This window comes from Pogoniulus pusillus, chromosome 4 (assembly GCF_015220805.1).
Source record: "Pogoniulus pusillus isolate bPogPus1 chromosome 4, bPogPus1.pri, whole genome shotgun sequence".
In the NCBI taxonomy this organism is placed as follows: Eukaryota; Metazoa; Chordata; class Aves; order Piciformes; family Lybiidae; genus Pogoniulus; species Pogoniulus pusillus.
In genome coordinates this window covers 33,002,619-33,017,657 of record NC_087267.1, presented here as the reverse complement: position 1 = coordinate 33,017,657, position 15,039 = coordinate 33,002,619, and the positions used below count along the sequence as shown (strand labels likewise).

The following is a 15,039-nucleotide window of genomic DNA, read 5'->3' as shown; positions in this document are numbered from 1 at the left end:
GATAGAAGGAAGAAAATTTTCACAATGAGGGTGGAACAGGTTGCCTAGAATGGTGGTAGATGCCCCATCCCTGGAAACATTTAATATCAGGTTGGACAGGGCTCTGAGCAGCCTCCTCCAGTTAAAAATGTCCCTACTCACTACAGTGGGGTTGGGCTAGATGATGTTTAACTGTCCCTTCCAACCCAAAGCATTCTATGTTTCAAAACCTCGCATAAACTACTGAAGGTGTGGCACCAGATCCTAGAGTTCTTATTCAAGGGGGAAAAAAATCTGTTAAAATGGAGTATTTGCTAAAGATCAGAGTATATCAGCTTGTCTTTACCACAGAGGTATCACACAGGTATTATTCCTCAGTATGTTATTTCTGCAGTGAAACCTGAAACAACTTTGAAATTGCATTACCTGGCTTGTGACAAATCTAAGTCTCGAGTCATCAGCATGCGTAAGCCTTCTTCATTAAAGAAAAGGTTGTTTCCTCCAGACATGATACCACATTTCCTTGATGGCTTCCCACCACTCACGAGCAGGAATCTATCTGACTCCATCTGACCTGAACACAGAGTGAATACAGATTTATGGTTTACTCTGCAACGTTTGTACTGCCAGAGTAGCCCCTCCAGAGAGAGAGTGCTAAGTTAAACATCAGATGCCGAGTGAAGAAATGTTTCAGTGTTTGCAGCACAATGCACTCTAGAAAATTGCCACACATCAAAAGAAAAGAAAGAAAATAAACCCAGAAGTGGGGAATCTAGGTTACAGGTCTCAAGTACTCACAGCATTTTCTACTTTTCTTCATATTTCATAGGTTAACAAGGAACTACCCAAATCTATAAGGAAACCTGAGATCCCAGGTGGTGGCATGCAAGCAAGGGCTGTCAACATTTAGAATGAGAAGCAGCAGCTCTGAAGGGATGAGTCTAGTTCACAGGTGCTGCTTCATTCAAAATGTGCTCTTTTTGACACGCTTGTTAGTGGGGAAACCTTGTGGTGATTTCAGAGTTGTGTGCGTGGATGTTGTGTGTGCCCAGGCACACATGAGGCTTTTAAGTTCCCTGTAGTCATTGCTTGCCAGGGGTCTGCCATGCAGAAGCCCTCACCACTGAGACCTAGCCTGCTCTGAAACCAAGTCTGCTGTTCTAGGGCTAGCCATTTAGATTTCCTGTGCAGTAAGGAACAACATAACCTTAAAGCCCTCCTTTGCTTGCCTTACTTGTCTGTGCTCTGTCTGTGCTAATATCTTATAAAATTATTTTCTATATAGAGAATTTCAGGATTTTTTTTCAGTGAAGATTTTGTATTCCAGCACTAACAACTTCACAGAGTCAGACACTCCAGACAACTGATAGCCATCAGACACTTTAAAACTATGCTTAAGAAACACATTTGAACTACTTGTTTTTTGTGAGTACCCCTCAGCACAAATTATACTCAGAAGCATGAAGGGGTGAGGAAGTTGTTGCTGTTTTACCCCTTGAGCCGTGAGTTCCACTAGGATGGACAGACCTCCTCCCACCATAAAAAAACCAGAGATACCTTCGAAGTCATCCTTAAGGAAATCAGAGTTCTTGGTACTTATTTTGCAGGTTGGCCCAGAGTACCCAGGGTCACAGATGCACTTTGTGCCATTGACACAGCTGCCGTGTCCATTGCACATCTCTTCGCACTGTGGGCCAATGTACACATTGTCAATGGCCCACGTCACTGGCTGGGATCCAGCAGGGTAAAATCCTTGGTACCACCTGAACCTTGCCAACCTGAAAAGGCAAGAAGTGTCCTTACTTTAGATAACAGTTTCATCTTGCTTTGGTATTACAGATACACACCCTACTGTGCATGGTTAGTACTTCTGTCAGAACTGCCCCGATTGAGTGGATGCTCAAGCCTAGAAAATAGCTGCTACGTCCAATTCCTTCAGCACCTCCTGCATCTTTATGTTGATGTCCAACTCAAATGCTGGCAGAAATCAAAATAACACTACTCATTAGCTGTGGTAGCAAAACTGAATGATGGACCTGAAAATAGGATGTGAAATCTAACTACTCTTCTCTATTGCTCATGGTGAGGATGGATGCCTGTGGTCTTGGTGTAGAGTGCCAGGCTCGAACTCCTCTTTCACCCTCCCCTGGAGAGTGAAATCGTACTTCAGGAGGCCACCTTGCCCTCAGAGAGACCACCTGTGGAGCTGGGGTGATGGGATCTTGTCCTCAATTACACAGAAAGAAAACCTGACCTGCCATGCCACCAGGCATTCAACTTGCTTTTGAGTAGCTTCTTCTTAAACTGGACTGATATTTCACATTGTTAATTTAAAATACATTTTCCTTTGGGTGGGTGCTGTTCTAGCATTTTTAATTTCCCTTCTCAGTGCTCCTCACATCAGTGCTGCATATTTATGTTTAGAGAAACTGGCTGGGGAAGGAGGGAAAACAAACTGAGGTAGGGAAAAACACTTGAGAGACTCATTTTATTCCCAGCTGAGAAAAAGTTTTAAAGGAGGAAGGGAACTAGAAGAGTGCAAAGGGAAAAGCACTTAATTGCCTTGCATGTTTAATGTGTCTTGTTAGAGAGATCTAAATGCAGCAGGTGAACCAAGAGCACAGGCAGCTGATGAGGTTTTTTGTCTTTATTTGCTAAAAAGGGACTTTTATGAGATGTAAGGGAGAGCTGATGGGGGGGGACACTACTGAGAGTTTCAAAAAAAGAACCAGAGTACACCTGGAAGTCTAAACCATTGATTTTAATGCAGCCTGAGACTAAAGATACAAGTGTGAGGCTCAAAGTCTTGCAAGCTATTCTTGAGAGGAGACTTGTGTCTCATGGGCTGCCATTTGCTCCAGTCTTGAGGCACATCAACTCCTTCTCTCAGGTTCCCTTTTGGAAAGGGTAAAGCATGATTTGTGTCTGAAGCAGCTAGTGAAACACTGGTTTTGGCAAGTCTTTCTTCACTGGCTCACCAGGCCCTGGGCTTTTCCTTCAGGACATAACTGGAACACTAAGTCTTAGTTACCAGTTCTTACTGAGCATCTGTGAAGAACGGGTATTAATTTCCCAAACAACACAAGCAGTGGAAATAACATAAACTGTTGTCATCTTCATCTTGACACTCTGGGGATGACAAGGCTTGGTTTTTTTTGAGTTACATGATCAATCATGTTTGGAGTGCTTTTCTTGGTATTCCAATGGATGCTGGGGGAGAAAAGAACCTTTCAGAGCCCTGGCCCAAGAATTTCCATGGCATTGAATGCTCCGTGGTGGCTGTTTTGCACTGCTGGGTTTGGCTGGCTACCAGCAATTGGCTTCTGGCCTGATGCATTGGAGATGGAATTGGAAGGAAGGCAAACAGGACAGAAACACTCCGCAACAGAGGGCTGAACAAAAACACCTGGGAAGTTTAAATGAGCAAGGAGTCTGTGTAAGCAAAATTTTCATTTGAAGGGTTGCACTGGTAGTTGGGTAAAGGATCATTTTCATTCATACATGCTATGGTTTAATCCTTAATGGAGTGGTCTTTCATATAAACTGAATTGATGCTAGCAAAGCAGACAGCATTGTTTTATACTTTGGATAGTTACACATTATTGTACCTGCAAGCATGTATTGGTTTTCTGTGCTATGTATCTGTTATCATCCAGCCTGGCTTGTTCCACAGACTTTGAGTTTCTGAGTGACTGCAGCAGTCAATTTCTTAGAATCAGAGAACTTTACAGCTACAAGAGACCTCAAGTATTTAGATCAGTCTGTTTCCTTACGCTGAAGTCCAATCAAGTTTATACTAGCTCACATTTTACTGCATTTTCTAATCAATTCCAAATTTTCATGCAAGAATATCCTTGATGAATTCAAATGGCTATGGCACTGCAGCAAAGAACACTCAAAGTGCTTTAAGAACAGTCACTTTTGCATTGATTTTACCACACGACCCATCTCCGTACAAATGGCACCTCTTAGATGCGTGGATGAACAGGAAATGATCTGTGGTTATTCCACATTAGCAGTAGGCACAACACAATTTGGGGAATCACCTGAACGCTAAGGTATATTTGGGATGAAAGTAGAGAAAAATCAGTCATCTGCTCTAGTGGTGCAGTTCTCACACGCTCCTGTGCTGGGAGAGGTTTCTAGAAGGAAAACAAAATTAAAACCAAACAAATGAGAGGCTGGGCACTTACCCACAGAGGTGCAGCTTTCCAAAGTGAATGACCTCCCTTCTCCAGCCCTGGGTGGTGCCTGCATAGTAAGTGCTACTTGGGTGATGCTCAGTGGAGCACAGGGAGCTGAGGTGGCTGCTGCTGCTGTAGCACAAGGGAAGCAACAGGTGCCAGGTTGCCCCCAGATCTCGTGAGAACTCCAGCTTTACTGGGTCAGCAGAGGAGCTGTCAGTGGTGCAGCCAATATTGATCTGGGGATCAAGACATGAAATGCAGAAGATGACATAGGGCAGGCTGTGGGACTCCTAATCACTGTTCATCTTAGTCAGTCTCTCCTATTTCGTAAGGTATTTATTTGGGCCAGAAAAATGGTGATTTGGGAGCTCCCTTAGCAAAATAAGATGTTGCACTCAGGACAAGCAGGTGGACATGAACTCTTGCCCTGCCTGTCTACAGGCACATCACATTCTGGTTTATCAACAAATGAATGCAATAGGAGATTCCCAACTATTTCTGCAAAGGGAAAGCAATAAAGTTAATTAGCTAAAACCCCAGAGGAGAGCTAGTAATGTTACTGAAGGAAATGTATCAGCTCTTGTAGTCCTCTGCCAGGTACTGAAGCAATCACAGCACCAAAAAAATGTACACTTTTAAACCCAGAAATATTGAAAGAAAATGTGCAAACATAACTTCCTGTTTAAACTGCTGAGCTGCTCTACAAGTCCTCTTTAAGATACACTTGAAAAAGTCTTCCACACGGTGTGCTCTATCACTTCAGTATGTTCTTCAGCTACCAGACTCACTACCCATTTGCTCAAATAGACCTGCAAAGCCCTAGGAGGCAGCATTAAAAGACCACCATAGCTGGATCTGATTTAGATTCAATGTCGCAGCAGACCAGCTTATCAGTGTCAAACTTCTCAGGGTATTCTTACAAGGTTCTTGGTGCAGAGAACATAAAAAAAGGCAGAAAACTTAGACAGTTCTACTGTATAGATAACAATTCTACTACTGAAAAAATAGAAAAGAATGTTTAGTACAGCATCTGAGACCTCTGAAGACATATTTTCTGCATGTACTCACTGCAAATCAGTATGCTTTTCTTTCTCACTGATGCTAAGATATTTTACTTCCAAATTGTTTATATAAAGGAATAAGGATTAGTTCCCTTACAGGATGACTCTGATATAAAGTTAGATGTTCACTTACCATGCAATAAATAACCCCCCATTGCTGATGGAAAAAAAAGCATGCACTAAAACTGTGAAGCATTTGGGATTTTTTAGGGGTCTTTACAAAGGAAAGTGCATGTCTTTCTAACGTGCTGCTTTGTAAGGAAAACCTATTTATTTCTAAACCCCTAGAACTGTGCATGAATGGTGAAAATGCACCCTACATCAAACTTCCTTCATCACTCTTCACTGCACGTGAGACTCATCTACCTACATTTGACAAGAAGGGTTGTCTACTCATCTGGAAGCTTAGAGAGATGATTAACCCAGTGACATTTTGACTCTTGAGACAGAGATAAACTCTCCTGCATTACGCATAACCGCTTGATTTACACTGAAGTCCTCAAAATATGAGCTGGAAACAATGTTCTTACCACATATGGCAATAAGTGTGTAGATTTTAAGAGGTTAATGCTCTAAAGACTTATTAATATCTTAAAGTGACCTCAAACATGTTTGGTTTACAGGCTGTAATCTATATTTTAAAACAGAAAATGGTTTGCATTCAATAATTTATGGATTAGCTGCATGAGAAACTAAAGTGTGCATGAGTGTACAGCTCAGCCTGGATTTCTTCAAAAACCCTGAGGATAATCTTAGTAATTGTTCTTAAACTGGTGTCATTTGCTGTTTATGTTACAGCGTGTTTCATCTTTGTTAAAAGCACCCTGGTAACTATGGCAATTTACATGAAAGGTTCATTTGCAATTGCTTAATAACAATACAATGATCCTCCCTAAACTAATATATAATAGGCTAAATGGTTGCTTCCACCAGGAGCTGCCCCAGCCAATACATGGTTTAGACTTTAGGATAAATGAGAAGCACAGTTTAAACCATGTGTGGTCACTGGAGCATCTGTTTTCACTGACTCTGTGAAAAGCACAACCAATACCATCCCTTGTGCTAGTTTGAAGCAGGGTAGAATGTTTTGGTGAGAAGAACTAGATCATAGGCTGTGAAAGGAAAACAATGGTGATGTCTACTCCCCTCAGAGTCTTGCTGAAGAAGAAACAAAAACATTAGATAACACTCTTGCCATTTTCACACATTCTGCCTTGGGCTGCTGGCTGAGCAACATCTCACTCCCTAACCTCACCTTCCACTCACCCTTGCTTCTTAACCTCTTGGCTAAACCTCTATTCTTCTTTAGGACTGGGGTAAGGTTGAGAGGGGCAGGGGGAAGGTGCAGGGGTGGTTGAGAGCCTCTCCTGGGAACTCAGGTTTCTGGGAGGGGAGTTGTGTTTCTGTATTACCTTTACCTTGTATATTTCTGTATATAACTGTATATATTGTAAATATCTGCTTGTATATTGTGCTAGCTGTAAATAAATAGCTTCATTTATATTCCCAGAGCCGACTGAGACTAGTCTGGGTAACTTCTAAAGTGTGGGCGGGTGGGGAACACCCAAACCATCACATCCTTATTCACGAGCTTTAAATAACTCCCTGTGATGGGATGAACCCAGGCCATCATGGCCAAAGAGCAGCTTCCTCTAGAGCATCTATGAAAGAATGAGCAGACGCTAGAGAAAGCAGGATGTTGGCTGGCTGAGAAAATTCAGCAAATTCTAGCATCACAGATGAAGTCTGTGGAAATGCTGAGCAGGCTGTGAAGTGGCAATCTGAACTCTTGTTGGATTTTGCTTATCACCTTGTCTGTCACTGGTGGCTCTCTAACTTGTAGGACATGGACTTCAATGCTATCAGTGAAAATATATAGACAAATGTAGCAATTTAGCATGCAAATTACTTTGAAGCAGAAATTTCCCTTATCTGTGTATTAAAAGCTTTGTGACACATTCACATGAGGGAAAGTATAATCAAAACAACTACAAGGGAAACTAGAAAGACTTCTCTACCTGATAATCCTAACAGCTAGGCAAATGCAGCAAAGAGCAGAACCTGAAAGAACATAACTCTAGGCAAAAGGCAAAATAACTCTGAGGACAAGTACCTCAAACTGGATGATAGTGTTTTCATTCACACTCAGGTCCCTTGTTGTAATGGAGTGCTCTCCAACTTCATTTGAAACAAATACCATAGCCGAATCTTCTTCCCTGCAGAAAGAGCAGAGGACTGCTTTAGCCTCCCTTTGTCACAGTAATTTCATTCTAATTTGTTGCTGAGAGATGCTTACGGAGCTCCCTTGGATGAATATGGGCAATAAAGCCCAATGTTTCCACCAGGATAGAAAAACCAGTTGTCCTCTTTGGGACCAAAGTCAAACGTATCCAAAAGGATCATGGGGTTCTTTAGGTTATTTCCATCAATGATGAAGTCATCAATAATCCAGATTTCTTCCTTTTTGCCTACAAGGAAAGCAAAACATTCCTATTAGGATCTAATACTACCACTGTGAGAGAGCAGAACACTAGTTAGTATTTAGGGATTATATGGAGAAAAAGAGTGCTAAAAACATGGCTTCAGTATTTTCTTTTTCCATGGAAATAGTCCACATGCTGCTCTGCAGCATGACTCTAAAGACTCAACTTCTATTACTCTAAAATTTGTAGAAGTCACAACAGACTGAACAGTGAAAAACCTGTGTTGAACAATTACCTTCTGTTTAAATCATGTTTACTCTGAAACTCTGGCAGCTGTGTCTTCCTAAGCTAAGAATCATGCAACCATCATGGAACAGTTTGGATTGGAAGAGACCTTAAAGATCATTTAGCACCATCTGCCTTGCTGTGCTAGTTTGAAGCCAACTAGAATGTTTTGGTGAGAAGAACTAGATTACAGGCTGTGAAAGGGAAAGAGTGGTGATGGCTACTTCACTCATAGGCTTGCTGAGATGTATAAGAGCAAGAATCCAAACATAGATAAGGGAGTTGCTCTCTGTCTGGGCTGTGGGCTGCATTTCTCTCTAACCTAACCTCTGATTAATCCACCTGCTTCCTATCCCCCCTGGCTGATTCTCCAATCTTCCTTGGGCACAAGGCAACATCTGGGGTAAGGTAGAGAGGGGTGGGAGAAGGTGAAAGGGTGGTTGGGAGCCCCTCCTGGGTTTCTGGGAGGGGAGCTGTGTTTCTGTATTACCTTTTAACTTGTATATAGCTGTATATATTGTAAATATCTGCTTGTAAATTGTGCTAAGCTGTAAATATAAAGCTTCATTCAATTTCCAGAGCTGGCTGAGCCTAGTCCGGGTGATTTCCAAAGTGTGGGGGTGCAGGGAACACCCAAACCATCACACTTGCCATGGACAGGAACACTTACTACATCAAGTAGCCAAAGGTGCCATTCAGTCTGACTTTGAACACATCGAGGGCAGAAGCCTCCAGCACTTCTCTGAGCAGCCTGTTCCAGCTCCTCACCACCCTCATGGTGAAGTACTTACTTTGAATATTGAATCTAAATCTAGTTTCTTCTATCTTCTGTCATCACCTCTTGTCCTATCACTACATGCTGTCATGAGTTTAGCCAATTGAATCTGCTGATGATATTCAACACCATGATGCCATCATGCCAGCCTCACAATGAAAGTACTGGCTGGAGCAAAGCACCATGGAGCTTGAAGATCAGATTGGAACATGACAGGACTCCTGTTCTGGTTGCTGCTTCCAGTTCCTGGTTTGGGGTGCTGGTCATTTCCACTGGGCTGGCTTTATGCCTGGAACCTGGCAGGGGATTAATTTTATGGCTGTCTTCTGCTGCAGCTTCTGCTTTTGCTGCACTTTTCTGTGAAACAGGTTGAGGTCCTTGTGCACTGGATCAGTTCATTGAAGTCCTGATCTCAGCCCAGGGCTTCTTTTATGCTTCTTTCCCTCTTATCTCCTGCCTGTGAGAGCAGGCTCTCTGAAAGCAGGACACAGGCATTTGTAAACAGTCTCTCCTCAGCTGTTCTCTACCCACCCCACAAATACTGAAAGGCTGCTCTGAGGTCTCCCCGGAGCCTCCTCTTCTCCAGGCTGAACAGCCCCAATTCTCTCAGTCTGTCTTCACAGGAGAGGTGCTCCAGCCCTCTAATCATTTTCATGGCCTTCTTGGGACCCACTCTAACAGTTCCATGCCCTTCTTATGCTGGGGGCTCCAGAGCTGGACAGAGTACTCCAGGTGGGGTCTCACTACAGTGGAGCAGAGGGCAGAATCACCTTCCATGACCTGCTACCCATGCTGCTTTTGATGCAGCCCAGAACATGCTTGGCTTTGTGGACTGCAAGTGTACATGGCTGGCTCATGGTGACCTTTTCATTGGCCAGCACTCCCAAGTCCTAGAAGCATCAACATGAGCAGTTACTGTAAAGCCCAAGCAGTCTGAAGCATGATTTCATTCTGCATCTTTTTCCCTACACTCAGCAGCTTATGTTTGCCTGGCCAGAGGTCTTTAAGACAGAAGAAGATACTGACCTTCCCTCCAATGGATTATGAATTCAGGTAAGTTGTGCAATTGGAACATTAACTGGAAAGGAAGGCTTACATTGCCAGATCTTTTGTTCAACTGCTTTCCCCATCTATCTAAGGAATTTTGTGTTGATCAACAAAACAAAAAGGCTTCTTTTAAATAAAATTCCTTCTTGAGGATGATGTCTGCAAGAGATGCTTAGTTAAATGTTTGGGGCAGGACTCATCAGAAGATTGGGTTCTTAGGACTGGATTAGGATTTGCATTTTTGGTAAAATGTGTGCTAGGCATTTATCTGTATTGAATAACTCATTGCTGCATCACTGTGTCTAAATGGTAGCCAAAATTCTTTACTGCCCTTGATGTTAGCCCCTGCTAAGAGATGTACTCAGAATATGTGAGAGCAGAAAGGAGCCAGAGGCTTCCTTCAGAAGGCACATCTGTAATGAGGAGGAATGATGGCTTTCTATAGTCCTCTACAATTTAATCAAAACATTAACTGCTCACTACTTTCTCTTTCTAAATGAGTTTTTAATGCCTAGTTAATTCTGAGCAAGGTAGAATCAGTTCCCATTTACACTTGAGACACTTCAGTGTAATTGGAGTATTCTTATGGGGCCTCCATGTAAACAAGAATCAGGTCTGTTAAAAATGATGAGAAGAACCAGAGTGAAGTTATCTTTATTGATGTTGCTTGTTCACCCAGTTCCTTCAGGACCAAAGCTGAGAGTCTTCTGCATACTGTCAAGGGTTATTAAGTTAAAGTAATTTCACTTCAAAGCATATGGCAGCTTTATAAGGACAGTAAACATAACCCTGTGATAAAAGTAATTGAAGAGGTCAAATATAATGAAAGATAATGTAAGAGCCTCTGTTCTTGTTGAGATCAAATATCTTGCCTCCTGCAGAGGCTGAGCTGTGCAAGTGTGGACCTGGAGCCCCATGAGCGTCTCTTCCTTACCATTGTTGTAAGGTTGCCAGAGTCTGAATCGCGTCGCGTTGCTTTGGGCTGCATAGGGCAGAGGAACGTTAATGAAGAGGACATCTGTGGTCTGTGTGAAGTAAAACTCATCTATCAGGTGCCAAGTGATGCCACCGTTGACAGAATATTGCAGCAGTATAGAATGAGACCTCTCAGGGGTGCCTGCAGCAGAGAGGACATGCACTTACATTAATTGTAATCCAGCTCTAAAAAGCATTCTCTCAAGAGCACTCCTAATTGTAAATACAATTAGGTTACTGACATCTATTACAGAGCCTAAGCTTCATTTAACAGCCTCTCAAGCTGTTAAGGTGTTCTATGTCTATTTTATGGACACCTCTTCCTCTGCTTTCCCTTGTTTACCTGTCTGCAAAATGTTAAGGAATTAGGGCCTGAATTTATGTTGCTGTTCATGATATGTATGGACACAGTTCATTACCTAGATAAGAAACTACCTCAGTGTTCTAGTTGATTAGATTAGAGCAAATCAGTTCCTTCTGCCACAGATATTTTTTTCAGTAATTCAGTGTTTGTATGTTTCTCCCAGGTACATTACCATCATCATCATCCACAGCACTTTCAGTTAAAGACACAGTCCTCATCCTCACAAATTTAGTCTATGGCTCCAACTGCAGACACTCATATGAGCATAGTCATGACCAGAAAACTGACCAAGTGCTGAGGATCTTTATTAGCATGTTTTAAAAAGAACAACAACAACAAAACCCCCACCAATATTCTGTGCTTTAAGCTAAGCCTAAAAATCAGTGGTAGAACTGAGAGCAAAATCTGAATGTTCTGATTAACAGTTCCACTTTTATTTATGAAAGCTTTAAAGCATCAATAAGCGCTCTTAGCTGTTAACACATCCTGATCAGAGCCCAGCACACATATTTCATGCTGGTTACCTTGTACAAGCTCAGACCCCAATGTATATTTGGCTCATGACTGACTTGCTGACCAGGAACATCAGCACTTGAGTGGTAGTATTTTTGGCTGAGTTCTCACTCAAACTGACACACTTCATTCCGTTCACAGTGTGGCATGTTCCCAGAACTCAGTCTGAGGGCAGAAACTAGCAGCAGCAAATGATTAAGTGACAGTTTCTTCATTCCTGCCTCGCTCTGCATTACTGTGCAGGTTTCCCTCATGCTTAGTTCTTAAAATGACCAGGATTGCTGATCTGCATGGTCCTGCTCCATTCTGCTCCAGCACAAAGCCTCTCTTCAACCACTGCATGTACAGCAGAGCAAAGAGGAGACATTTACAGTCAGGAGCTGATTTCAGCTTGGTGGTGGCAATTAAGAGTAAATAACATACAGCTGAGAAATGTGCTCAGCTATATTAATTTGCATTCAAGATTAGGGAGCCTGCTGGGACCTGAATCCAACCTAAGGCTAGCAAGACACAGATTTAAGGAGAAAAGATTTCTTTTTGAGTTTCTTTCCTTTACCTCTTGTGGATCACGTGTCAAAGTCCAGCCTTTAGCCTTCAGCTATTCCTATATTTCAGAATAATGCTCACTCTAATTTTTAACATCTTGGCAAGGATCATATGTAGAAATATTTTGAAGGTAAAAGAAATCTTCACAAAGATTTTGCCTTATAATATGAAACATTTGGCATGTTAATGGTTTTGGAGCATGTTATGCTTTTGGCTGTTACTGTTTTCTCTCTTTTCCATAAAGTACTCAAACAATATTAGTAAAGAGGCCAGCATGTATCATTCAACCCCTATTAAAGGAATCAAACTTACATCAGAAAAAGCTTCATTTTCACCTGCCCATACAGAGATTTGGCTAAGATACATATTTAGGAAGAGAGATGTATCAAAACTCTTTCCACGCTGTCTTTTGGCAAAGGGTGAGTCAGTCACAGAATCATAGAATCATAGAATCAACCAGGTTGGAAGAGACCTCCAAGATCATCCAGTCCAACCTAGCACCCAGCCCTATCCAATCAACTAGACCATGGCACTAAGTGCCTCATCCAGGCTTTTCTTGAAGACCCTCAGGGACGGTGCCTCCACCACCTCCCTGGGCAGCCCATTCCAATGCCAATCACTCTCTCTGTGAAGAACTTCTTCCTAATATCCAGCCTATACCTACCCTGGCACAACTTGAGACTGTGTCCCCTTGTTCTATTGCTGGTTGCCTGGGAGAAGAGGCCACCCCCCACCTGGCTACAATGTCCCTTCAGGTAGTTGTAGACAGCAATAAGATCACCCCTGAGCCTCCTCTTCTCCAGGCTAAACAACCCCAGCTCCCTCAACCTCTCCTCAAAGGATTTGTGCTCCAGGCCCCTCACCAGCTTTGTTGCCCTTCTCTGGACATGTTCCAGCACCTCAAAAGGGTGGGTCAGGGTCCAGTCCCAGAGTGATAAGCCTTCTTTCACCAAAGGAAGAGGAATTTTTGCATGCTGAGAGTTCAGCATGAAAATACCAGTTCTACAAGCAATGCTGGGGAAAATTTCTGAAATGGTGTGGGAGTGACTCAAATCCTCAAGCAGGGCAGTGGTTCTCTGCCACAGCACCCCTCACTTGGACAAAATACTTTGACAAAGCCAGAGATGACAGAGACTAACAGCAGGGGTGAGTGAATCACTGGCTTGAAAATCCTTGTACTAGAGAAACTGTCTGAAGCTTGTTAAACCACAGTTTACACTTAGCTTGCAAAGTCTGGGCATTTCTCACACACAGTTAAGTAGAATTACAGAGGTTTAGTCATCTCTAAGATACCTACTAGGAAGTCAGAGGTTAAGAGCTTTAATGCAGTAAACTGAAGCCTGAAAATTAAAGCCCCTGTAGTTCCTCATTGGTCCCATAACCAATCTACTATAGGTACTGCTTTGAAGCTTAAAATAATGATAAATTCATCTTTTTAACCCCTCAGCATACTACAAAATCTCAAAAAAAATCTCGAGCTCTTTTGCTTGTCTTCTGCTCAAACCAGCTGTACTAACTGTGCTGGTTTTGACATCAGCACAACTTACTTTTTTCTTAGGAACTGCACAAAGGGCCACATAGGCTGGGAGCAAGGTAGGGATGATCCAGAATCTCAAACAAATTCCCACACTTAGAGAAAACTGATGATCATATGCACTGAAGTTGAAAATGTAAATCCATATCTTTTCCTGTGGTGCTGCTAGGTATGAATAAAGCTAGACAAGTGATAGTAGATCAACAGTGATCTTACCTTTGGCAATGAATTTAAAGGAAAACTGGATGTACACAGTATTGGTGCAGTCTAGATCTCTTGATATAAGCATTCTCAGTCCTTCCTGCAAATACAGAATAGAATCATAGAATCAATCAGGTTGGAAGAGACCTCCAAGATCAGCCAGTCCCACCTATCTCCCAGCCCTAGCCAGTCAACTAGAACATGGCACTGAGTGCCTCATCCAGGCTTTTCTTGAACACCTTCAGGGACAGTGCCTCCACCACCTCCCTGGGCAGCCCATTCCAATGGCAAATCACTCTCTTTGTGAAGAACTTCTTCCTAACATCCAGCCTATACTTTCCCCGGCACAACTTGAGACTGTGTCCCCTTGTTCTGTTGCTGGTTCCCTGGGAGAAAAGACCAACCACCAACCTGGCTACAGCCTCCCTTCAGGTAGCTGTAGACAGCAATGAGGTCACTCCTGAGCCTCCTCTTCTCCAGATTAAACACCCCCAGCTTCCTCAGCCTCTCCTCATAGGGTTTGTGTTCCAGGCCTTTCACCAGCTTTGTTACCCTTCTCTGGACAGGTTCCAGCACCTCAGCATCTCTCTTGAATTGGGGAGCCCAGAACTGGACACAGTACTCAAGGTGTGGCCTGACCAGTGCTGAGTACAGGGAAGAATAACCTTCCTTGTCCTACTGGCCACACTGTTCCTGATATAGGCCAGGATGCCATTGGCTCTCTTGGCCACCTGGGCACACTGCTGGCTCATCTTCAGCTACTATCTGCCAGTACCCCCAGGTCCCTTTCTGCCTGGCTGCTCTCCAGCCACTCTGTCCCCAGCCTGTAGTGCTGCTTGGGGTTGCTGTGGCCAAAGTGTAGAACCCTGAACTAGGCCTTGTTAAATCTCATCTCACTGGCCTCTGCCCACCCATCCAGCCTGTCACAGTCCCTCTGCAGGGCTCTCCTACCTTCCAACAGATCAACACCTGCTCCTAGTTTGATGTCATCTGCAAACTTACTGATACTGGACTCAATCTCCTGGTTCAGATCATCAATAAAGATACTGAAGAGGATCAGGCCCAGCACTGATCCCTGGGGCACACCACTACTGGCTATCTGCCAACTGGATGTGGCACCATTCACCACCACCACTCTGGGCATGGCCC

At 43.2% G+C, this 15,039-nt stretch overlaps 1 protein-coding gene across 3 annotated transcripts in view; it reads right to left on the bottom strand.

Moving 5' to 3' along the window:
- RELN (reelin) overlaps window positions 1-15,039 on the bottom strand; it is a 314,867-nt gene that overhangs the window by 43,407 nt on the left and 256,421 nt on the right. For all 3 annotated transcript variants that reach the window (XM_064142519.1, XM_064142520.1, XM_064142521.1), the window contains 7 exons: window positions 13,906-13,990; window positions 10,692-10,874; window positions 7,524-7,695; window positions 7,341-7,443; window positions 4,173-4,402; window positions 1,537-1,757; window positions 406-553 (listed from right to left, as the gene is read on the bottom strand). In XM_064142519.1, the coding sequence (XP_063998589.1) occupies window positions 406-553; window positions 1,537-1,757; window positions 4,173-4,402; window positions 7,341-7,443; window positions 7,524-7,695; window positions 10,692-10,874; window positions 13,906-13,990 (1,142 nt within the window). The remainder of the gene's footprint in view (window positions 1-405; window positions 554-1,536; window positions 1,758-4,172; window positions 4,403-7,340; window positions 7,444-7,523; window positions 7,696-10,691; window positions 10,875-13,905; window positions 13,991-15,039) is intronic.